Source organism: Onychostoma macrolepis, chromosome 10, assembly GCF_012432095.1.
Source record: "Onychostoma macrolepis isolate SWU-2019 chromosome 10, ASM1243209v1, whole genome shotgun sequence".
Taxonomy (NCBI): domain Eukaryota; kingdom Metazoa; phylum Chordata; class Actinopteri; order Cypriniformes; family Cyprinidae; genus Onychostoma; species Onychostoma macrolepis.
In genome coordinates, this window is record NC_081164.1 from 13193679 (window position 1) to 13218088 (window position 24410).

At 38.6% G+C, this 24410-nt stretch overlaps 3 protein-coding genes across 11 annotated transcripts in view; 1 reads left to right on the top strand and 2 right to left on the bottom strand.

Moving 5' to 3' along the window:
- The window catches only part of cadm2a (cell adhesion molecule 2a), a 423456-nt gene that overhangs the window by 243761 nt on the left and 155285 nt on the right, over positions 1 to 24410 (top strand). The window lies entirely within an intron of this gene.
- On the bottom strand, positions 3540 to 6977 carry LOC131547986 (CD209 antigen-like protein C). 2 transcript variants are annotated; one of them, XM_058788810.1, is made up of 5 exons: positions 6654 to 6977; positions 6198 to 6584; positions 5128 to 5255; positions 4912 to 5018; positions 3540 to 4772 (listed from the first exon to the last, which is right to left on the bottom strand). In XM_058788810.1, exons 1-5 carry the CDS (start codon positions 6748 to 6750, stop codon positions 4625 to 4627), a joined length of 867 nt encoding a protein of 288 aa, XP_058644793.1. In that variant the 5' UTR covers positions 6751 to 6977; the 3' UTR covers positions 3540 to 4624. The 2 variants fall into 2 exon arrangements, with proteins under 2 accessions (XP_058644793.1, XP_058644792.1); XM_058788809.1 differs by having other exon boundaries at positions 6198 to 6977.
- Positions 11753 to 20011, bottom strand: LOC131547989 (CD209 antigen-like protein C). Its single transcript, XM_058788816.1, has 5 exons — positions 15989 to 20011; positions 14682 to 14900; positions 13351 to 13478; positions 13131 to 13237; positions 11753 to 12985 (listed from the first exon to the last, which is right to left on the bottom strand). The coding sequence occupies exons 1-5, from the start codon at positions 16116 to 16118 to the stop codon at positions 12826 to 12828; spliced, it is 744 nt and encodes a 247-aa protein (XP_058644799.1). The 5' UTR covers positions 16119 to 20011; the 3' UTR covers positions 11753 to 12825.

Here is a 24410-nt window from a genome sequence, read left to right on the forward strand (position 1 = left end):
AACCACTGCTGACTAGCTGCTTGCAGGTTTGAAACTCTTGACACTTAAAAAAAAAACTAGGTTGCGGTGACCAGGGGCATTGGACAGGGGGTAATGGTGAAACAGTTTCAGGGGGGCCTGAAGCAATAACCTGTACAAGGGGCCCAGAATCCATTGCGAAGCCTCTGATGGCGAGGGGCTTGCAAAGGTGAATGGGGCAAATAATTTGAGGATCTAAAAGTATAAATTTGAAGCTACTTCTATCGTGACTTTGTGTCAGGCTTGACATTTCCACTTTCCAACTTTTAAATCTTGAAATCATCTTCTGTTCCACAGAAGCTATTGGTTGTAACTACTAACAGCATATGCAGGTAAAGTTGAGATTGAAAGCACTGTGGTTTCTCTGTCCCCCAGAGCAACTTCCATATTTAGGTCATGTAGAAGACAAGTATTTTAACGTCATTTCACAAAACCCAGCAGCATTCTCAAACATTTACTGAAGGTTCTTCTTGAGACAGTCATGGCTAACTAATGATGGATGCATCTATATATAGGTCTTTCTGATTTGAATACTTTTCATCAGTACATACACTTCAGGAACAGAGCACCTGATGGCATTTGAGGTTCAAGATGGACTGCAGGGTCCAGAACTTTTGTGTCTTTAAACTCTCCATAGAAAATATACCAAAGCCTATTTACCTCTTATTTACACCTAAAGGATGCATATTAGTGCCTTAAAGTTACATATAATTAACTAAATTGCACATATTAGTATGTATAATGCTATATATTAGTACCTTTTAAAAGGGTCCTGGGCCAGTGACAGTTTTTGCACCTTTTATTCTGAGAGTCCAGGACAGATGTGACAGAAGAGACACTGTTGTGGCCTGAGTTGAAGCTGCATGACGTTTAGACCGCATGAAGTCCTCATTTGGACTCATTTATTAAATAATGTTTTATTAATTGTACTAAGACATTATCTTTTAAATGCCATTATTTACAACTATGGTGAGGGTAAACAGCAGCTTGAATCAGTTACAGAGTTAAAATCAGATGTTGAATTAAAATATAGCTATTTCATTTGATTACTCATTTTTAAAATTCTTCTCAAAGATCCATTTAAAAGCATTGCTACATGGATAATCATACCACCCTGTTGGATAAGAGGCAACACAGTTCTCTCCTCTTTGTCCATTGGTCCAGCCCCCCAAAAGCTGAAACTACAGATCAACATTAGATGCTCAGTGCTGCTTTTGTGTGTTATGATACTGACTGTGAGAATGATTTATTAGATAATAATCAGTTTAATTCAGTGTTTTCTCACGCGGAGGTCAATGTAATGCCATCAACCCATTTCCATGTGTTCTCCACATCAGTATCAGTCAGACCAATCCAAACCTCACTTGTTCCTTTCTGTTGTTTATGATGGTCAAATCTGCTCCCGTCTCTGTACAGTATATTCTGCTCAGTCCAGCTCTTCCACTCCGAGGAGACTGATAGATCTGTCCATCTGTAAACGCAACCAGATCAGCTACTAGAACTTTTTGTCAAACACATTAGTTACATATCACTTTTATTAAGGTCCTTACAGTCTACAACAGAACCAAAATCCACAAAAACACTGAGCAAGCAAATAAATATAAACAATAGGATAAAAATGACAAATTATTTCCATGTTTTTTCCCCACAAAATAGTTTTATTATCTGTAGAAGTCATGCTCTCTCTCTCTCTCTCTCTCTCTCTCTCTATATATATATATATATATATATATATATATATATATATATTGAATGTGTGTACATAGTTGTACTAAAGTTTAACATTACCCATTTCACAAAGACTTTTAAACATTTCACTTTTCTCTTGATTGGACAGGTCTCTTTCTTTAGCCAGGTTGTTGTTTTTGATTAGTAATCCATATTTTCCATTTGTCAAGTTTATGTTCTTGTTTTGTAGCTTTTCTCTCTCTTCTGCAAGGTTTGTATTAATGGTTTGTAGCTGGTCTCTTTCTTCTGTGAGGTTGGTGATCTTGGTTAGGTGCCGGTGTGTGTCTTCTGTGTAGTTTGTGTTGTTTGTATAGATGTGGACACACAGCACTATGACTGCAGACAGAAGAAAAACACACAGCAGAACCAAACACACTGCAGCTGCTCTGGAGCTTCTGCTGTTCACTCAATCACTTCCTGGTGATGACAGATATAAAGACAAAAGTTTTCTTGGTCACACTTTAGTTTGGGGACCAATTCTCACTATTAACTAACTATGACTTCTGTCTCAATACACTTCTAATTTGCTGCTTATTAATAATTACTCAGGTAATAGTAAGGTAACAGCCAATATACTAGTAATATGCATGCTAATAAGCACCTAGGCAATATTGAGAATTGATCCCTACACAGATGTTTTACCATTTTCTCATCACAAATCAATGTTTGTGTTTGTACCTGTGTGTTGAGGTGTTTGGTTTCTCTTGTTGCGTCTGTCCATAACCCGTATTCCATCAGAATTGATATTGCCATAAACAGGCTGAGACATTTTTGTTGCCATGACCTCCGTCATGTAAATGGTAGATGCTCTCTGTGTGTTTTTGTAGTCCTCTGCTTTTTGAGACTTTTATTTTAGTAGGTGAGGCCAGTAGGTGGAGAAGTATGCCTTTGAACAAAGACATTTAATATCCTTTCAACAATGAAATTAAAAAAAGTATTTTTATAGGGCAAATTAGTTTAAATGTACTGTACATGAGAAAAAACCTTAATTTTGCTTGGATATCTTTGTTTTTAAGTTGTTCAATTGTTTATTGGCTTCTCTGTTTTATTTATTTTTTTATTTTTTTAGGTTCTATTTTAGGACAAATTATTGAGAACAGCAAAAATGGAACTGATCTGAGGACAGTGTGTGAAGCCAAGTCACATGACTTGCAACTCTCAGCAAGGCTAAAATGTGACTTTTAATGTGTCTTTTGTGTCTTTTTTCAGACACGATATCTCATGCTTACCATTTTTTGAAATCATACCATCATCTTTTGCATTCCGCAGAAGCTGGTGATTAAAACTTACAGCACTGTGCTGGTAAAGTCAGTGTTGAAAATAATGTTTATGGTCTGCGTTTTCTCTGGTCTTTCTGATTTTAACCTTTTAGCCAAAGAAACATGTACTCCAAGAACAGAGCAACTGATGGCATCTGAGCGTCAGGATGGACTGCAGAGTCTAGAACTGTTTGTATCTTCAGAACAGATGTGACAGAGGAGGCACTATTGGAGCATCTTACTGAACTCTGAGTTTGCAGCATCTCATCACACACTGCTGCTGTTCTGAAGAACTGTTGCATTAGTTTATGACTACCTTCCTGATTATGACAGACGTGGTGGTAAATGAGATGTCGTGCTTTTGTTCTTCCTCATATTAGTTCAGCATAGACAGAGGAAATGTAAGAGGAAACAGATTAGAAATTATCCAGAAACCACATGGTTGGTTGGTTATCGACTTAAAAGTCCTATGCTAGAATGAGAGGAACACAACATTTTTTTTTTCTTTCTTTTTTTTTTTGTGTTGTTCAACAGATCAAATCCTCTACAAATGTGTATTTGATTCTTAAGAAACACTTGAAACACTAACTGGATTTATAGGACTGACATTGACCAGTGTGGGGCAACACATCATTTTATTTATTTTTTTCCACAGTGAAATCATGTTAACAAGCATATTGTTTACATTTTGTGGCTTTACTGATACAGTTAGTATTTTAATACTTGCAAATTGGCCCATTTAACTTGCGTTACAAGTGCCTCACTTATTTATTTATTAAGGAACAAGTTGGAATGAATATATTATTCCGTTACACCCTGCCACTTTTATTTATTTATTATTATTATTATTATTATTTATTTTATTTTTATTTTTTTGTTCTTTTCTGGTCCAAAAAAGAAGGGCATAAGTAAGACATAATATACATCCAGACAATTAGTATCACAAAATAAACCCAGACAGGTTGATCAGGGCAAAATGAAAAATATTGATTTGAGTTTAAATATTTTATTAGCTCAGAACTCACGAAATAAAATGTATTTAATAAAAGCGGCTACAAATGACATTTGCACATTGCAGATGCACATTTCACATTCAAATCTGTTATATAGACTTGCTGTTGAAGTCGGTCATTATCAGAAAATATCAGACCTTGGAATGTCACGACTGACCAATCAAAATCCAGAATTCCAGAGAGTCGTGTGATAAAGCTTCAGAACATCACCTGGGTGAGTAATTAATGCCCAAATTTTCATTTTTAGGTGAACAATTACTTAAATTTTTTATCAAGTGTAACGTGTTTGTACAGTACTGTATAAATGCCTAAACGGGTATTACTTTTAGATCAGGAGAGTCCAGCCCTGAAGACTTCAGCTCTGACACACCTGCCTGGAATCTTAGTGATCCTGAAGACCTTGATTTGATGGTTAAAGTGTGTTTTATCAGGACTGGAACAGAGTTATTATCATTAGCTAAAAACTAAAAGAAGAAGCAGGAAAGTAGGAATGTACAGCCCTGCTACAGATGATAATCATTAGTTAATTTGTACTATAGATGATAATTATTAATTAGTTGTGTAATGTTACAGTTGGGTCACCACCCTACCCCCAACCCTATGTTCCTAGGGCCATATACTCTTCTCACAGATCCATTGATAAGCATTATTACATCTAACATCAAGCCACCCTAATAAATCAGGCCACTTTGTTAAATAAGTCACAGCACAGTTCTCTACTTTTCCTCCATTTGGCTCTCTAGATGCCCAGAACCTGAAAGTACAGATCAACATTAGATGTTCAGTGCTGCTTTCTGTGTGATATGATACTGACTGTGAGAATAATTTATTACATACATGACTGTGAGAATGATTTATTAGATAATAATCAGTTCAGTTCAGTGATTTCTCACCCAGAGGTCAGTGTGCTGCCATCAACCCATTTCCATCTGCCCTCCACATCACTGTCAGTCACACCAATCCAGAATTCTCTCTTATCAGAAATGTTCTTAACAAAATCCTAAACAGATGAAATGATTATGTTTGTATCATAAACCAACAATAGACACATTATATCTGACCATCTCTCACTTAGCAGCTAAACACCACAAACACACACTTTCACTCACTTGTTCGTCTCTGTTGTTTATGATGATTAGATCTGCTCTTCTCTTCAAACAGTCTTGTCTGCTCTCAGTCCAGTTCTTCATCTCACTGGACATGTAGTAAAAACTGGATTGATAATAAATCCATTCATCTGGAAACAACAAGGTCAGCTATTAGCAGTTTCCTCTTGCCAGTTGTAGCAGATCATTTACTCTATGACTGAAATGATTAGTCGACGTTATTGACGTTGCCAAAACAAAAAAAAATTTCAACAAATATCTTTGTTGTTGAATAGTCGTTTGAACTCAAATCACCGTAAAGGCCTGCAGTAAAATGGTTTGACCAGTGTGGCACAGTAATTCAGCCTTCCTGGATGCAATGCAATAGAAGACACACACACACAGCGCTTATGAGACATGCAATTGAAGCCGAACCAGGAGAGTGTGAAACAAAATTTTTCTCATATCTAAAGGCCTCAATATACTCATGTTGAAGTTCTTTTTCGGTCTTCGATATACGGTTAATATATGATACTAAATATGTAAATATGTTTCCTCTTAATAACAAAATAACACCCAACAAACATGACAGCGTGGGAAAATAGCAGTTAAGAAAGTATCTGATCATAGTGATGTGAATGTTTGCACAAGCTCTGCAGTTAAAGTCTCCAATCAAGTCAAGTTTTAAAAATTTTAAAATTATATATATATATATATATATATATATATATATAATTTTTTTTTTTAATTTTAAAACTTGACTTGATTGGAGACTTTAACTATGCAATAGACTGCTATAATGCACGCAGCTTTATAGTATTAAACATGAACATCAGTGTTAGAGTTGATAAAATTACATGAATATGTGGTATATGTATACTGTAACTCAATATTTTAATGAACTGCAAAAGCTGAGTAATAGGTCTAAGCCTACTGATTTATCAGCCAAATAATCGATGATCAGTCGATTAATCCTTCTAATAATTGTTAGATTGTTAATTATTGATAGTTTGAAGCCGTAGTTTGCTCATAGAAAAAGTAGCATGCACCGCAGGTGAGACCACAACCTAATTACATAGAATGAAGAAACTTACCCTCTTTACAAAGAAGTTGAAGTTGATTTATTAGTTGCTGTGTCTCATTCAGCAGATATATGTTCTTTATTATTAGCTCATCTCTTTCTTCTGTGAGGTTGGTAATGTTAGTTACTAGGTGGTCTCTGTCTTCTGTGAGGCCGTTAATCTTGGTTTGTAGCTCATCTTTGTCTTCTGTGAGGTTGGTAATGCTAGTTAGTAGCTGGTCTCTCTCTTCTGTGAGGCTGTTAATATTGGTTAGTAGCTCATCTCTCTTTTGAGTGTTGTTTGTGTTGTTTGTATGGATGTTGACACACAGCACTATGACTGCAGTCAGCAGGAGAACACACAGCAGCACCAAACACACTGCAGCTGCTCTGGATCTACTGTTCTTCACTGAATCACTTCCTGAAGATGACAGATACGAAGATAAATGTTTCTTAATTTCTACAGAAAATACTGAATGAGTGTTTGTACCTGTGTGTTGAGGTGTTTGGTTTCTCTTGTTACGTCTGTCCTTATCCTGTGTTCCATCAGGGATTATATTGGCATAAACAGGCTCAGACATTGTCATAGGTTTGACCCAAGTAATGTTAATGGTGGAAGCTGTCTGTGCGTGTTTCTACTCTGCCGTTCTCTGCTTTTGAGTTTTATCTGGTGAGGCCAATGTGGGCCAGAAGCTTTCAAAGTACAAGAGCATGTGACATCCTGTTGGTTCATAGTACCAATTAATAAGCATAACAAAAATCTTTAGAAATCTTTCTAAATGGCACTGCTGTGGTGTCCATGTTGTTAAATGTAGCTGCCCCCTTCAAATTAGCACATGAGGGAACTTAAAATTTATATTCTCAATTGCATGTTTTATATTGGCCTCTATGCTTCTTTTAGATGCTATTTAAAGAGTCACTGAGAACTGCGGAACGGAAATGTTCTGAGGTCAACGTGTAAAGTCCCAAATCGTGTGGAGTGCTTTATGAACATAAGGTTGACACAGAAGGAAACTTTCAATGAATACATACAATCAGACCTTTCAGTGAAAATGAGTAAAGCACCTCAAGTTTGGTAGATTGATGTATTTTTCAGTGAACTAGTTGATTCAGTTCATGAAACTGATCTAAAAGATTTGTTAACAAATCAGTTCTTGAGTTCAACTCTGTTTTGAAATCTTTAAAAAATGTTCATTTATCTTCAGGAGTCTGTTCTGCATCTGTGGCTAAGTTCATTGTTAAAAGGGCGAACGATAGACATTTTCAGGACAGATGAGACACTGTAGGTCGTTCTTACTGAACTATTTGGTCTTTGAGAAGCCACAGCAACACAACATCTCAAACATCTCTGTGGCATTAGTTCATTTACTACCTTCCTGGTTAAGACAGTCAAGGTGGTAAACTGGCTCACATTCTTTTGTTCTTTCTTATACAGTTCTCACGCAGTTATGAGGAAAATACATATTTTAATATATGAAATGTGTAACAATAAAATAGAGATAAAATGTGATATATAAATATCTGATTAATAAAAAGTTAAAAAGAACAGCATTTATTTAAAAAAATTATTTTGTGTTACAATATACAATGCTATTCAAAAGTTTGGGGTCAGTACATTTTTTATTTTTTATTTTTTTTAAGAGATTAATAATTTTATTCAGGAGGGATGTGTTAAATTAATAAAAAGTCATAGTAAAGACTTATATGTGACCCTGGACCACAAAACCATTCATAAGTGTCAATTTTTCTAAATTGAGATTTATACATCATCTGAAATCTGAATAAATAAGCTTTCCATTGACGTATGGTTTGTTAGGATCGGACAATATTTGGCTGAAATACAACTATTTGAAAATCTGGAATCTGAGGGTGCAAAAAAATCTAAATATTGAGAAAATCGCCTTTAAAGTTGTCCAGATGAAGTTCTTAGCAATGCATATTACTAATCAAAAATTAAGTTTTGATAAATTTACAAAATATCTTCATGGAACCTGATCTTTACTTAATATCCTAATGATTTTTGGCATAAAAGAAAAATTTATCATTTTGACCCATACAATGTATTTTTGGCTATTGTTACAAATATACCTCAGCAACTTAAGACTGGTTTTGTGGTCCAGGGTCACATATTGTTAGAAAAGGTTTCTATTTTGAACAAATGCTGCTCTTTTTAACTTTGTATTCATCAAAGAATCAAAGAAAAAAGTATGTTCCAAAAAACAATATGAAGCAGCACAACAGTTTCAACACTCATAATCAATCAGCATATTAGAATGATTTCTGAAGGAGCATGTGACACTGAAGACTGGAGTAATGATGCTGAAAATTCAGTGCTGTGTCACAGAAATAAATTATATTTTAAAGTATATTAAAATAGAAAACCAATATTAGAAATTGCAATAAGATTTTTTTTTTTTTTCTGTATTTTTGATCGAATAAATACAGCCTTGATGAGCAGAAGAGACTCCCTTAAAAACATTAAAAATCTTACTGATCTCAATCTTTTCAGCAGCAGTGTATATATTGCAGTATATTTTAAAAAAAAACAAAAAAAAAACAACATAATTTTCTTTTAAATAACAAAACTTGTAATTAGAATTGATAGAAACACTGAAGATTTTGAAGGATGTTCATAAACATTCCTCTACAGGTCACCACCATCTTGAATGACCAAACTGTTCTCATTTGCTGCAATGCAGCTTCCTGAAGTCACTTCCTGAAAACATCAGATGAGAGGCCCTATCATACACCCAGTGCAATGTGGCACAAGGCGCGGCGCGGCGCAAGTGTTTTTGCTGTTTTCAGGCCAACGCAGTTCTCATTTCTCCGTCCTGCGCCGCGTTGTTTAAATAGCAAATGCATTTGTGACCATTTGTGCTCCCATGGGCATGCTGGTCTAAAAAAAGAGGTGTGTTCAGGCGCATTGTTGGCGCGTTGCTATTTTGTGGAACTGAAAATAGACTGCGCCATGGACCAACTCAAACCTGGTCTAAAGTCTAAAGTCAATGGCGCAATATTTCTTTTGTTATTTAAAGAGTGCCTTAGTAGAAAATGTGCCTCTGGGCGGGTCTACAACACGCGTTCACTTTTCTTATTACACACAGGGATGCGCAGCAGCACACAAACAAGCCTAAGATTAAAAAGTAAAGGATTACAGTGTAAAATAATATTATTGTGTAGGCTACATAAATATAAAAATGTCATAATGCAAAGTCATTGCATGTATCAGAATTAGCCTACCTATTTGCTCACGCTTGAGAAACGCCCGAAAAACGCCCATTACTCATTAAGAGAATAGGGACAACCCGTTTAGACCATGCGCCCGGGCCCGCCGACCGTTTTCCCGTTGTTAAACTGGCAAAAGTGGATTTGGACATGCCCTGAGTGCACTTGCGCCGTGCGCTTTAGACCATGCGCTTAGATCGTTAAAATAGGGCGCATAATGTTCAGTGTGTCTTTCACCATTATTACTGGTCACAAACAATGTGATAGATACAGGACTGCCAGACACATTCTTGTGTAATTGCAATTTATATAGTAAATTTCACTCTGATGCAGATGTTCAAAAATGTTTAAGCAGTTCAATAAACAAGAAGTTAATATTGAGGAACTTATAGTTTACACATAGCATTGCCAGTTACATAGTTTGTGTTTGCTCCACCAATGAAAATGGTTCTTAACAAAGCCAAAGCAGAATAAAGAGTTCTGTTTCCCAGAGCAGCACACAGCAGCTGCGTTTCGTTCCTAATTGATTCTGAGTTTTTGAACAAATCAGCTAACTAAATGATTCAGTGACTTGTAGCACACCCTTTAGTGCACTATTTAATGGAAAGAGCCGTTAGTAGTGTTGTCCGAAACCATAGTGGACTCAGTCAATCCCATAATGCACTGCAATAACCAATGTACACTCAGCAGCTAGCTGCTAGAAAAACCTATGAGAGTCCAGCCAGAAGATCACTGAATAAATCAGCGTTATTGAAAGAATCATTTGAATAAATGATTTAATGATTCACTCTTAAAGACAGTTTTCAATGTATTGACATATCTTAAAATGCTCTTCTCCCAGATCCAATTAAAAGCATTAGCTCACCTCGATGACATAAGTCATTACCCAGCCAACTATTAGGCTATGTAGTCCTCCAGAACTGTCTTCAGGACAGATGTGATAGAAGAGACTCTGTTGGAGCATCTTACTGAACTCTAAGTTTACAGCATTTCATCACACACTGCTGCTGTTCTGAAGCAGAGATGGGCACTTGAGTTAGTGACTCGGAGTTGCATTTTTGTAAACTTCAGACTTGACCTGAAATGACTCAAGACTTGACTCGACTCGAGGAAAAGGACTCATGAATATTTTAAAAGCAACTCGAGTCTTTTATCCTTAAATACTTATATAACTGATATTCAAAAGGCGGACCGCATCCGCACCCCGGCATCCATCCGGACCACGAGCCGTAATCATTTTAAGTGAGCAGCACATCAAAACAGCGGAGCGGATCACATAACAAGCGCTCTAGTGTCGTTTATGGCAAATATCTTTCAGCGCTATATACTCTAGTATTTTTTATCTAAAGTCAAACGCACTTTATTCAAGCCCTTTCAGTTCAGGGCGCTTTCTCTCTCTCTAGACACGCGCCGGCGCCAAGTTTAAGAGCTGCGGATGGCGAGGTTATTTTAATGGTGGGCTATGTGTTTTTTTCAAAAACGCTTTAGAAAATGGAGTCGGTCGAGTACCAAAACAAACTTGCAGCCAATCAGCCATAAGGGGCGTGTCTACTCATGATGTGGAGGAGAGAGCGCTCAGTGCACAGGATGGACATTAGCCGAGCCAAACGACAGAAAGATAAAGATGGCAGATAAAAAAACAAAAGAGGAAAACGTGTGCGGAACAAAATAAGGCTTACAATAAGGCAAAAAGTAGGACCCATGTAAATATCGGATCAGCTTTCCAGAGCTGGAGAGAACTCAAGGAGCGGGAAGGCCTGCGATCAGACACAGAGGTTGCTTTGTTTCTTCTCGATAGGTGAGTAACACCGTGTCTACACCACGCCGCAACATCTGAAGTCTGTCTATACTGGACGCGACAAAACAACTGTTGAAAATCATTTGAAATTTGTGTCAATACGTCATAAATAGAACGCAGCAGCAGTTTTCTGTTGGGGATTTGTCGTGTCGCACCGCATCCAGTGTAGACAGCATCACTGATTATAATGAGTTCTATAGTATTTTGTAGACATGGTGTAACATTGGTTTTGCTGTTTCACAGAACTAATCATTGCCTGGGTTGCGTACGTATGTGTGGGGCGAAGCTATCAAAATAGGGGTGAGACCCTTTTGGAGTAGGGGCGTGTTTGTTTTGGTGATTTGAAATATCAACATTGGCTACCAGAAATAACTTACCCCACCTTTAACAACAACAGAAACATGGTGAAAAGCTAAATTATAGATTACTTTCACTAAAATCTGCAAATCTGCTGGTTATCTTTCTTTTCTGCTCAATATGAGAACGTTTTATTATTGTAGACAATGTTAGTAGATAGTGCTTTTAAGTAAAATATTAAAATAGTATTTCAAGACTCGAGACTCCAGTGACAAAGACTTCAGACTTTACTCGGACTCCAGGTTAAAGACTTGTGAACATTTCTGTTCTGAAGCATTAGTTCATGACCTTTCTGATTATGACAGACATGGAGGTAAATTAGCTTTTGTTCTGTTGTTCTTCCTCATGTTAGATCAGCATTGACAGAGCAAATGTAAGAGGAGGAATAGTCCATGAGAGGAACACAAGAAACTCACTGTAGCTGATCTGGAGCTTGTATATTTATATCTGTATATTTAATCATACCAAACCTTTCTAAAGCAGGTCACAGTTTTTACATTTTGAACACTACTCAGCTGTGCTCTTTTAGAGATCCAATCCTCTACAGATGTGTATTTGATTCTTAAAAACACGTAAAACGCTGACTTGAATTACGGGACAGGCACTGACCAGTGTGGAGTGACACATCATGATGAAAATAACATTAAGGGTAACATGTGAAACAAGATGATAAATGTATGTAAAGTAAGCTTTCAAAGAATCAAACCGCCTCAATACAAAACATCTGATTATATTACACAATATTTGAGGTGTGGTAACTGTAGTATAAGCAGAATAACTTCATGTCATCACCACCTCTGGTGTGCATTATTTTAGTTGTCAATTATTAATTACTTTTGTTATATATAACACAAAATGTAGTTACATTTTATTTTGATAGTCCACTTTAGACATTCTACTAAGTAACTTTGCAACTACACTTCGACTAACTGTCATTAATTTGCATAATTAAGTAACTCTCATTCAGTGTTGGGCTAGTTACTCAAAGAATGAAATATTTCTATTTATTTTAACTAGAAGTATTTAAATAAAAACACACAACAAAATTAAAATCAGGAAAACAGGAATATATAAATGAAAACAAATGCAAAATAATAAAATAATAATAATAAAAAATATAATAGCATATTACTTATACTAAAACAACAGTGTGCTAGATCTACATTGCTTCAAAGGTGGAACTTCAAGAGCAGGAATGGGCAGCCCTGCTTTAGATGATAATCATTAAGTGTGAATATTTTGTACTGTTAAACTCTACAAAAATGGGGGGGGGGGGGTGTTCCTAGGGCCATATACTCATCTCACATATCCATTGATAAGTACCATTGCATTTAACATCAAGCCACCCTAATAAATCAGTCCACTTTGTTAAATAAGTCACAGCACAGTTCTCTACTGTTCCTCCATTTGGCTCTTTTATTTCTCCACTGGACGCCCAGAACCTGCAACAACAGATCAGCATTAGATGTTCAATGCTGCTCTTTGTGTGATATGATACTGACTGTGAGAATTATTATTATTATTATTAATTATTATTATTATTATTATTATTATTATTACATAATAATCAGTTCAGTGATTTCTCACCCAGTGGTGATGTTTGTGCCATCAACCCATTTCCATCTGTCCTCTTCAGCAGTATCAGTCAGACCAATCCAGAATTCTCCTTTCTCAGTAATATTCTTAACAAAATCCTAAGCACATTTATTGCAAATTTATATTATAAACCAACAAAATACACATTACATCTGACTTTAGCATCTAACAACAACAACAAAAAAACACACACACAGTATCTCTCACTCACTTGTTCCTCTTTGTTGTTTATGATGATCAGATCTGCTCCTCTCTTCAGACAGTCCCGTCTGCTCTCAGTCCAGTTCTTCTTCTCAGTGGACATGAAGTAAAAACTGGATTGATAGTTAATCCATTCATCTGCAAACAACAAATCTGTCTATTAGCACTTTATTCATATTTACACTCAACTAGAGATCTTCTAGGGGCTGAAGATTTATACCTGACCCAAGTAACTTCTTAGCCCAACCTGACATGCATAATTTTTATTTATTTTTATTTTTTTAAGAAAACCCTGGTGCAAGACAGACCCAATAAAAAGTAAACATATGAAGCCTATTTATTTATCCATCCATCCATCCATCCCTCCCTCCCAACTGGACCCGATTGTGTAAAAGCCTGAAAGGTCTGCAGCCCTGCATGTAAGTAGTGAGTGGTGACTTAGGAAAGGAAAAGGAAAGGATATGATGTTTGGCCAAGTATGGTGTCCCATACTTGGAATTTAACCCATCCAAGTGCACACACACAGCAGTGAGTAGTGAACAAACACACACTCACAAACCGTGAACTGGAGCAGTGGGCAGCTATTTTGCTGTGGCGCCTGGGGAGCATTTGGGGGTTTGGTGCCTTGATCAAGGGCCTCATCTCGTGGTATTGAATATGGAATAGAGCACTGTACATTCACTCCCCCACCTACAATTCCTGCCAGTACCGAGACTTGAGTCCTACCTTTGGGTTACAAGTCCAACTCTCTATCCATTAGGCCACAATTGACCCTGTGCATTTCATTATTTTACAAAAGCACAGAGTTTTGTTGTTATTTTTCTCCCCCTGGGACTAAGCAACTTTTACAATTTTGATCGACTAAGCCTGTTCTAGTCGACTATTAGGGGGAAGCCCTACAACAGCATTAATTTGTTCCTCCTAGATTTAATGCTCGCACCTAATTATTATATTATGTTCATATACTTGTGAGCTGCTTGTTAAAGATGTCAAATTTTTCGTTAATCTATAATAACTGGGTGAAATTAATTGTAGTTGCAGTGTTCAGTAAACAATTGGACAAAAAGGTCTCTCAAACTGGATATTTTAAAATAATTTGGGTCTTCTCTGGTACATTCCGTAAAAAGCACATTTATTTTGAATTAACCAAGACCTGGGGCTACTATTGTCAGTCCCGTCCTGTGTCCGCTCGGGTTGGATCTTGGGTTTTCAGACCTATATGGACCCATGGAGACCTTTACATTCAACCACCTGTAACTTCTAGCAGATAGTTTACTCAAAGAATAGTGTACACTACAAGTTACTGAGACCACAACCAAAATAAAGATTAAATAAACTTACACTCTTTACAAAGAATTGAAAGTTGATTTATTAGCTTGGCTCTCTCTTCTGTGAGGTTGGTGATCTTGAATTGTAGCTGTTTTGTCTCTTGCGCGTTGTTTGTGTTGTTTGTATGGATGTGGACACACAGCACTATGACTGCAGTCAGCAGAAGAACACACAGCAGAACCAAACATGCTACAGCTGCTCTGGAGCTTCTGCTTTTCACTGAATCACTTCCTGAAGATGACAGACATGAAAATAAATGTCTTAACCCCAATACAATGAAAATGTTTGTACCTACGTGTTGAGGTGTTTAGTTTCTCATGGTGCATCTGCCCATTTTCCGTGTGTTCCATCGGTGTTTATATTGGCATAAATAGGCTCAGACATTTTTGTTTGTATGACCTCAGTCATGCACAGTAAATGCTGTCTGTGTGTGCTTCTACTCTGTAGTCCTCTGCTTTTGAGACTCTAATTTTAGTAGGTACCACTGTTGTGGTAGTGTGGTTAAATGTAGCATCCAGGTTCAAATTAACACATGAGAGAAAAGTCACTTTGCTTAGGATTTGTTTACATGACAACGATGTACAAAAAAAACCAGAAATATTTTTCCTTCGCATGTTTGAAAATTTTCACATACAGATGACAACATTGTCAAAACGATCTCTGTTCACACTGAAAACGCTGTATTATGCGTGCCAGGCGATGTCCCTTTTGTACACTACGTGTCTGTGCACATACCTATAGACTGAATATGCAACACAACACAAGTGCCGGCTCCTCCAGAGCGCCCCCCAGAATTCCTAATTCACCCCAAAAAAAATTTGTGGGAGGGGGGAGGCGCATATTTCCATGGCCATAGTGGCCGGGCCAAGGGTCAAGGCCACGGAGGCGGATCCGCCCTGGAGGCCTCCTCTGTGTCCCCGTCCAGCACCAGCATCTAGGGCGCCCACCCGCACTGTCCGGGAAGGGGGACGACCTGTCACGTGTGTTCCTGTTGAGTTTCCTGTTTTTCCTTATTTGGTTTGATTCCTGTTCCTATTAGTTTATCATCGTTCATTGAGATCACCTGAGTTCATTAATCATCTCGTTTGTTCCTTTGGTTTCCCTGTCTTTATAAGCCTTCTGTTTCTGTATGTTCTTTGTCTCGGTTTAATGTTGTTTCATTGGTTTAAGTGTGTCGATGCTGATCAGAAAATCTTTATGTTCACCCCCGTCTCCGTGCGCTATTATCTACAACCACGACCCGTGACAATTATTCACATGTTGCTAAATGACTGAACGTGCAAACTGTGACATTTCATAAAAGAAATGCATGTGATTACCTGTGTGCTGCAGTGGTTGGAGTGTGTTTGTCTTTGTCGTGAAGTCATGATCTGTCACACAATCTACACTCTCATAGATATCCACCGTCATCTCCACCCTCTCTCTCTTCATTTCCTCAACCATGATCATGTCATCATAAATAGCATCAGAAATTTTTGCTCTTTAATCATCAATTATTAAATTATGTAGTTCCTTCTTCCCGTGTAGATGTGTTTAAGTAGTCAGCACTTGTCTTCTTTTTAAAGCTAGAGGAAAACTGTTCTGCGGTCAATGTGAGAAATCATGTGTCATCATGTCCTTAAAGTCAGTATGAACTTGAAGTTGCGATAGTCTTTCCTTCTCTATTGTGACGTATGTACAAATAAAAACAGCTTCTCAAACAAGAAAAAAATTAATGACAGGACTTGATGAATTGATTGGATGGTTGAATGCTTGTGGGTTGGTATTCATCTTTGAGCAACTGATGTTATGTACAGTATTTATCATTTCTGACTTGGATTCTCATTCATGTATTGATTACATAATATAAGGCATAGAAAATTACAAATATTTAGGAAGCATGCTAATTTCACATACTTGTTTTTTTCTGAAAAACAATTGTGAAATGGACATTCCTTGTAGGTATTTTTGTTTTTGTTTTGGTCTATGTGATTCGACCCACTGCCAATTTACCCAATATTATTTCAACACCTTGGGGTGTCAGTTGGTGAAAAACACAGTGTATCGCTGCCTCAGATCACAGATTCTCCCTGACCAAAAAAGCCTCAGCATCCAACTAAATAGATCAATGACCAGAGGCATACAGGTGCATCTCAATAAATTAGAATGTCGTGGAAAAGTTCATTTATTTCAGTAATTCAACTCAAATTGTGAAACTTGTGTATTAAATAAATTCAGTGCACACAGACTGAAGTAGTTTAAGTCTTTGGTTCTTTTAATTGTGATGATTTTGGCTCACATTTAACAAAAACTCACCAGTTCACAAAACATTTGAATACTTCATAAGAAAAAAACTTCATAAAAAAAAAAAAAACATTTTTAGTGAATTGTTGGCCTTCTGGAAAGTATGTTCATTTACTGTATATGTACTCAATACTTGGTAGGGTCTCCTTTTGCTTTAATTACTGCCTCAATTCGGCGTGGCATGGAGGTGATCAGTTTGTGGCACTGCTGAGGTGGTATGGAAGCCCAGGTTTCTTTGATAGTGGCCTTCAGCTCATCTGCATTTTTTGGTCTCTTGTTTCTCATTTTCCTCTTGACAATACCCCATAGATTCTCTATGGGGTTCAGGTCTGGTGAGTTTGCTGGCCAGTCAAGCACATCAACACCATGGTCATTTAACCAACTTTTGGTGCTTTTGGCAGTGTGGGCAGGTGCTAAATCCTGCTGGAAAATGAAATCAGCATCTTTAAAAAGCTGGTCAGCAGAAGGAAGCATGAAGTGCTCCAAAATTTCTTGGTAAACGGGTGCAGCGACTTTGGTTTTCAAAAAACACAATGGACCAACACCAGCAGATGACATTGCACCCCAAATCATCACAGACTGTGGAAACTTAACACTGGACTTCAAGCAACTTGGGCTATGAGCTTATCCACCCTTCCTCCAGACTCTAGGACCTTGGTTTCCAAATGAAATACAAAACTTGCTCTCATCTGAAAAGAGGACTTTGGACCACTGGGCAACAGTCCAGTTCTTCTTCTCCTTAGCCCAGGTAAGACGCCTCTGAGGTTGTCTGTGGTTCAGGAGTGGCTTAACAAGTGGAATACGACAACTGTAGCCAAATTCCTTGACACGTCTGTGTGTCGTGGCTCTTGATGCCTTGACCCCAGCTTGACAATCCTCATAAGGCTGCGGTTCTCTCGGTTGGTTGTGCATCTTTTTCTTCCACACTTTTTCCTTCCACTCAACTTTCTGTTAACATGCTTGGATACAGCACTCTGTGAACAGTCAGCTTCTTTGGCAATGAATGTTTGTGGCTTACTCTCCTTGTGAAGGGTGTCAATGATTGTCTTCTGAACAACTGTCAGATCAGCAGTCTTCCCCATGATTGTGTAGCCTAGTGAACCAACCTGAGAGACCATTTTGAAGGCTCAGGAAACATTTGCAGGTGTTTTGAGTTGATTAGCTGATTGGCATGTCACCATATTCTAATTTGTTGAGATAGTGAATTGGTGGGTTTTTGTTAAATGTGAGCCAAAATCATCACAATTAAAAGCCTCAAACTACAGACCACAGACTTAAACTACTTCAGTCTGTGTGCATTGAATTGATTTAACCCTCTGGGGTCTGAGGTCATTTTGGGGCCCTTGAGATGTTTTGACATGCCCTGATATTTGTGCTTATTTCAGCTACTTAAAACATACTATTGACCAACATGTAATTTTTTTTGTATTCAGCACAAACTGTGCTACAATAATATGTGACCAAGATGGATGTACATGTTTGCATTTTTTAGAAAAAAAATATTATGCGTGGTTAGTAAGTTTTGGGGGAAAAAATGTAGCTGAAATAAGGCCTTAAAACCCATACTAAATAGTCCTGACCAAGACTTTTGAGTAATCAGTCTTGTAGCCTAGAATATTTACTTGAAAATTATGTGAAAATCATTCTGCTTACTCATTCACAGAAAACAATATATTGATTTAAAATTTTCAAGACATGTTTTGTCATCGAGGGTCTATATGCGAGGGAGTGGCAATGGCCATGAATATTAAGTGAGTCTCACCTGAGAGACAAAGGGCCCTCCCCTAATGGCCCCTGATGGCCCATCAGTGTGACTGTGAGGCAGGTAAGACAGAATGTGAGGAGATTGAAAAAAAGTTTTTTTTTAATTATTTGTATTTTATTTACAACACAGTATAATCAAAACATACATAATGAAGGTCAAAGACACATTATTGTGCACACTGATCTAACCACAGAGATGTGAACAGACTTTGAGTCATTCCTGCAACAGATTCTGTTCAACAAGTGAAACAAGTAAATCATACCTGATATTTACGTGTGTTATTTAAGTGTTTCTACTTCTTTCCATGGATTCAAGAAGAAAAAAACATAATCAGTAGAAAAGGAGCTTGTTTTAACATAGAATATCAGTGTAGTTGAACATCTGATGTTGGTGCAGCGCTCTCAGACGAAAACAGTTTGAAGAGACATCAGGATTCATCTGGTGCTGGTATCTGATTCAATAAAATACAAACAAAAAAACATTTGTGAGCATGTTAATATCAGGAACATCTGTGTATATATATGTTTTGTAGCCATAGACTCACACATGCTTTGTACTATCATAAAAAAGAGAAAGAAATCTTATATCTGAGAAACTAATTGTTTAGCACGTTATTAAAATCTATTTCTGAACAGAGTAGGCTATTAATAATAAACATTTACTAAACATACTTAGAAAAACCCAACTATGATTTTGCAGTCATATAGCCTAGTATGTACGGGAGAAGGCGATTAGTCACCAGAAGAGACAGACGGCAGTGCGTAAGTGTTTTAATACTCATTCTTAGCTCTGTTGTTTAAATTAATTCCTTGTTGCTAGGAAAGAATAGTTTGTTTCCTACCTATTTCTATTCTGCTTTTTCGTTGTGGTTTATATTTTTGATTGCACTAACTGATCATTATAATAACTGCCCTTTAGCTTAAACTCCTTTCCTGCACTTAAGTGCGAAGTGTTAGTTTCGATTTGAGCCATTGCCCTGCGATTGGCTGGTGGTTGTGCTAATTAAAAGCGACCACAGCTTTTTTTCACTCTAGACTGTGTATTTGTTTGAGGTGTGTGCGCTGACGCGGAAGCGTCTGCGGAAGCGTTTAGCCGTCGTGTTCAGCCTCCTCGTGTGAAGACCGAGGAGTGTAAAGACCTGCGACTTTTTCCTGTGCGACTTGAACCGAGCAACGACACCGAGCTACACACTTTAGTATCTTTTTTCCTTCCTCACTCTGCTCTCCTATCCTCTTTCCTTCTACCTCTATCATGCGTCTCCAAAACATTCCGGTTCTCTCTCAGCCACGCTCTAACATCACTCGCAGACGGCAACGTAATACTGCTAACCTCGCCCTATCTCTACATCTTCCACTACACCTCTGGCTTTCTCTGTGGGTCTCTGAATTGTCAGTCAGCCGTCAACAAAGCTGACTTCATTTCTGCCTTTTCTTTAAAATCCACTCTCAGCATCTTGGGCTTGACTGAGACCTGGATTCGTCCAGAAGACTCAGCAACCCCAGCTGCTCTCTCTACTAATTTCTCTTTCTCTCATACTTCGCGTCAAGTTGGTCGGGGTGGGGGTACTGGCCTGCTCGTTTCACACAATTGGAAATACTCAACCCGCTCTACCCTTTGCAATTACAACTCATTTGAATGTCATGCCATTACTGTATCAGCTCGATAAAACTCCAGATTGTGGTAATCTACCGTCCCCTGGACAAATTCTAGCCACCTTCCTAGAGGAGCTGGACGGGTTGTTGTCCTCTTTGTGGAGGATGGCATTCCACTCTTAGTCTTTGGTGATTTCAACATTCACCTAGACAAGCCTTATGCTACAGACTTCCACTCGCTACTAGCTTCATTTGATCTCAATCGCCTTACCACTACTAGCACGCACAAATCAGGCAACCAACTTGATTTAATTTACACACGCAATTGTACTGCAGATAACATTCTGGTACAACCGCTACATATCTCGGACCATTTCTTCATTACATTTACACTACATTTTGCTACCCGTGTGCCACCAACCCGCTACGGTTACTTTTAGACGAAACCTGCGCTCCCTTTCTCCTTCCCATCTTTCCTCTGTGGTATCCTCCTCTCTTCCCTCACCTACCCATTTCTCATCTCTGGATGTAAACGCAGCTACTGAAACTTTATGCTCTACCTTAACTTCTTGTCTAGACGACATTTGTCCTCTCTCCTCTAGGTCAGCACGGACTGCCCCTTCTAACCCCTGGTTATCTGATGTTCTTCGTGAACATCGGACTAAACTCAGAGCGGCAGAGAAAATGGCACAAATCAAACAACCCGTCGGACCTGAGTAGGTATCAGTCTCTGCTCTCATCTTTCTCTGCTGATGTCCACACTGCCAAATCCTCACATTTCCACAACAAGATCAACAGCGCTCCAGACATGCGTAATCTCTTCAGAACATTTAATTCTCTCCTCTGTCCCCTCCACCACCTCCCACCACTTCTATTACAGCTGATGACTTTGCTACTTTTTACAGACAAAACTAGATCGATCAGTGATCAGTTCTCACCTCCACGCACACAGGACCCCCAACCAACCACTTCCACTGCTAAACCTCCAATTTTCTCCTTCTGTCCCCTGACGGAGGCTGAAGTATCCAAACTTCTCCTCTCCAACCATCCTACAACATGTCCTCTTGACCCAATCCCTCGCACCTTCTGCAAGCAATCTCTCCCACGCTCTACCGACACTCACACACATCATCAACACATCCCTCCTCACAGGCATCTTCCCCACTGCGTTCAAGCAGGCTCGGGTAACCCCACTGCTCAAAAAACCTACATTAAACACTTCTCTTATAGAAAACTATAGACCTGTCTCTCTCCTTCCATTCATAGCGAAAACACTTGAACGTGTTGTCTTCAACCAGGTCTCATTGTTTCTTTCACAGAACGACAAACTGGACACTAAACAGTCAGGTTTCAGGAGTGGCCATTCAACTGAGACTGCGCTTCTCTCGGTCACTGAAGCCCTGCGAATTGCAAAAGCCCATTCCAAATCATCAGTCCTCATTCTGCTGGATCTATCTGCCGCGTTTGACACTGTCAATCATCAGATACTCCTCTCCACTCTCTCATCACTGGGCATCGCTGGAATTCCACTTCGCTGGTTTGAATCCTATCTCACTGGTAGGTCTTTCAGGGTGGCCTGGGGAGGGGAGGTATCCAAAGCACATACACTGGTCACTGGGGTTCCTCAGGGATCGGTTCTTGGACCCCTCCTCTTCTCCACATACACTACATCACTGGGTCCCATCATACAGGCACATGGATTCTCCTACCACTGCTATGCTGATGACACACAGCTCTATCTCTCTTTTCAACCAGATGATCCAACGGTAGCTGCAAGGATCTCAGGTTGCCTGGCAGACATCTCGGCATGGATGAAAGAACATCACCTCCAGCTCAACCTGGCAAAGACTGAGCTTCTTGTCTTTCCTGCCGCTCCAACTCTACAGCATGACATCACGATCCAGTTAGGTTCATCAACAATTACCCCATCAACTTCGGTCAGAAATCTTGGTGTAATCTTTGATGACCAGCTGACCTTCAAAGACCACATTGCAAAGACTGCTCGATCTTGCAGGTTTGCACTACACAACATCAGAAAGATCAGGCCTTTTCTGACGGAGCATGCTGCACAACTTCTTGTCCAGGCCCTTGTCATTTCTAGGCTGGACTACTGCAATGCTCTTCTGGCTGGACTTCCATCAAACACAGTCAAACCTCTACAAATGATTCAGAATGCAGCGGCACGACTGGTCTTCAAGGAACCCAAAAGAGCCCATGTTACACCTCTCTTTATCTCATTGCATTGGCTACCAATCGCAGCTCGCATCAAGTTCAAGACACTGATGCTTGCTCATAGAACAACCACAGGCTCAGCACCCGCCTACATGCACTCACTATTAAGAATCTACATCCCCTCCAGAAATCTGAGATCTGCTAGTGAGCGACGCCTCGTGGTACCATCACAAAGAGGCTCAAAATCACTCTCCAGAACATTCTCGTTCACCATTCCTGGCTGGTGGAATGATCTTCCCACCCATATTCGGAGTACTGGATCCCTGTCAATCTTCAAGCAACAGCTGAAAACTCATCTCTTTCGACACTACTTGACTTCAACCTACACATAAAAAAAAAAAAAAAATCCTTCTCCTTACTTATTCCTTCCCTTGCTAGCTTGTACTTATTTAAACAATGCCTGAGACTTGGTGTTACAAGCACTTCCTTTGTCGAATTGCCTCTTCAAGATGAATCGCTTCATGTGTTCCCCAAATTGTAAGTCGCTTTGGATAAAAGCGTCTGCAAAATGACTAAATGTAAATGTATGATTTTATAGTAGCCTATGATATGATTCTGTAGCCACAGACTCAAACATGCTTTGTACAATAAAAGGATGTACTTTGTACTATAAAAAATGATATTTTATATCTGAGAAACGAATTATTATTGTTTAGCACGCTATTAAAATCTATTTGTGAACAGAGTATTAATAATAAACATGGTCTAAACATTTTTAGATGCGTAGCATTCATCATGTTGTCGTTTGGGGGAAAACCCAGCTAACTGTTAGTAAATCTGTTCAAGTTTATGTCACAATACAACGTTAACTAATGTAAAAAAGAAACATTACTTACTCATCTCCTCTGCTGGATGAAATCGTGTTCTTCTTTCGAGGGAAATCCTGCTTTTACTCAGCGCGTCTTCTTCCAGAAACGAACAGTAGCCGCAATGCATCTCCTCACTCTTTGTTTGTGTTGGGCGTTTGCACGTGCGCACGCCCCACGCGGCTATTTACATATGAACAGCGCAAGCTGCGCGGGGGCGGGATCACATTAGAGATAATGAGTCAGACGGGACAGATTGAACATCGTGTTGGTTTCATACGGATTACTTCATCAAAGAATGTTTGTTTTCGATAAGACTTGCTTCAGTTCAACGTAGACACTTCAAGCTTTCTATAGATATATGTCTCATGTCTCTGTGTGAAGTATTTGCTGAGTTACAGTTCATTTTAGTGACGCGTTTCTAAAAACAGTTCGCGGAGACGGAGAAGACAGAGAGCGCACCCTGTTTGTTTTCTTTATTCTTCAGAAGCACAAAGTTTAGTTGTTATTATGAGTGTATACAAATAAAAGTAGACCCCTTACAGATTCGAATGGTGTATTGCTCTTATCTGTACGATCAAAAATGGCAGAGCAATTCAAGCTCATTTCGGCCTTATCAGGAAAATATGCCTCAAAACGCATATATGCGTTTGTCGACCCCAGAGGGGTCTGTGTGCATTGAATTGATTTAATAGACAAGTTTCACAATTTGAGTTGGATTACTGAAATAAATGAACTTTTCCACGACATTATAATTTATTGAGATGCACCTGTATTAAAACAATGATAAATAAACTCATCAACTATCAGTGTATGGCTCATTGCCTTCCATTGTCAGTTGTGCTTGTTCTTGTTTTGTGGTAACCCATGGTAACCCATGTGAGGGTTGAATCTGAGGCGGAGGGGCGGGAGAAACAATTCTCTCCATTATTTTGAATTTGGACTGCAGTACCCAATTCAACCTCTAGCTGTCAATATTACATATTGCACCTTTAATATCTTATAATATTACATTTTGTGTATAGAATGGAAAGAAACTCTGAGGAATTACTCTACATGTCAC

Bases quoted from the DNA above. Each gene is read 5' to 3' on its own strand.
- LOC131547986 (XM_058788809.1), bottom strand. From the start codon at position 6,750: ATGACAATGTCTGAGCCTGTTTATGCCAATATAATCCCTGATGGAACA. The intron at 5,256-6,197 runs GTAAGTTTCTTC...TGTTGTTTCCAG, and splicing joins TCAACTTCTTTGTAAAGAGG to ATGAATGGATTTATTATCAA. The intron at 5,019-5,127 runs GTGAGTGAAAGT...TCATCTGTTTAG, and splicing joins TAAACAACAGAGACGAACAA to GATTTTGTTAAGAACATTTC.
- LOC131547989 (XM_058788816.1), bottom strand. From the start codon at position 16,118: ATGATCATGGTTGAGGAAATGAAGAGAGAGAGGGTGGAGATGACGGTG. The intron at 14,901-15,988 runs GTAATCACATGC...TGTCATCTTCAG, and splicing joins CCAACCACTGCAGCACACAG to GAAGTGATTCAGTGAAAAGC. The intron at 13,479-14,681 runs GTAAGTTTATTT...TGTTGTTTGCAG, and splicing joins TTCAATTCTTTGTAAAGAGT to ATGAATGGATTAACTATCAA.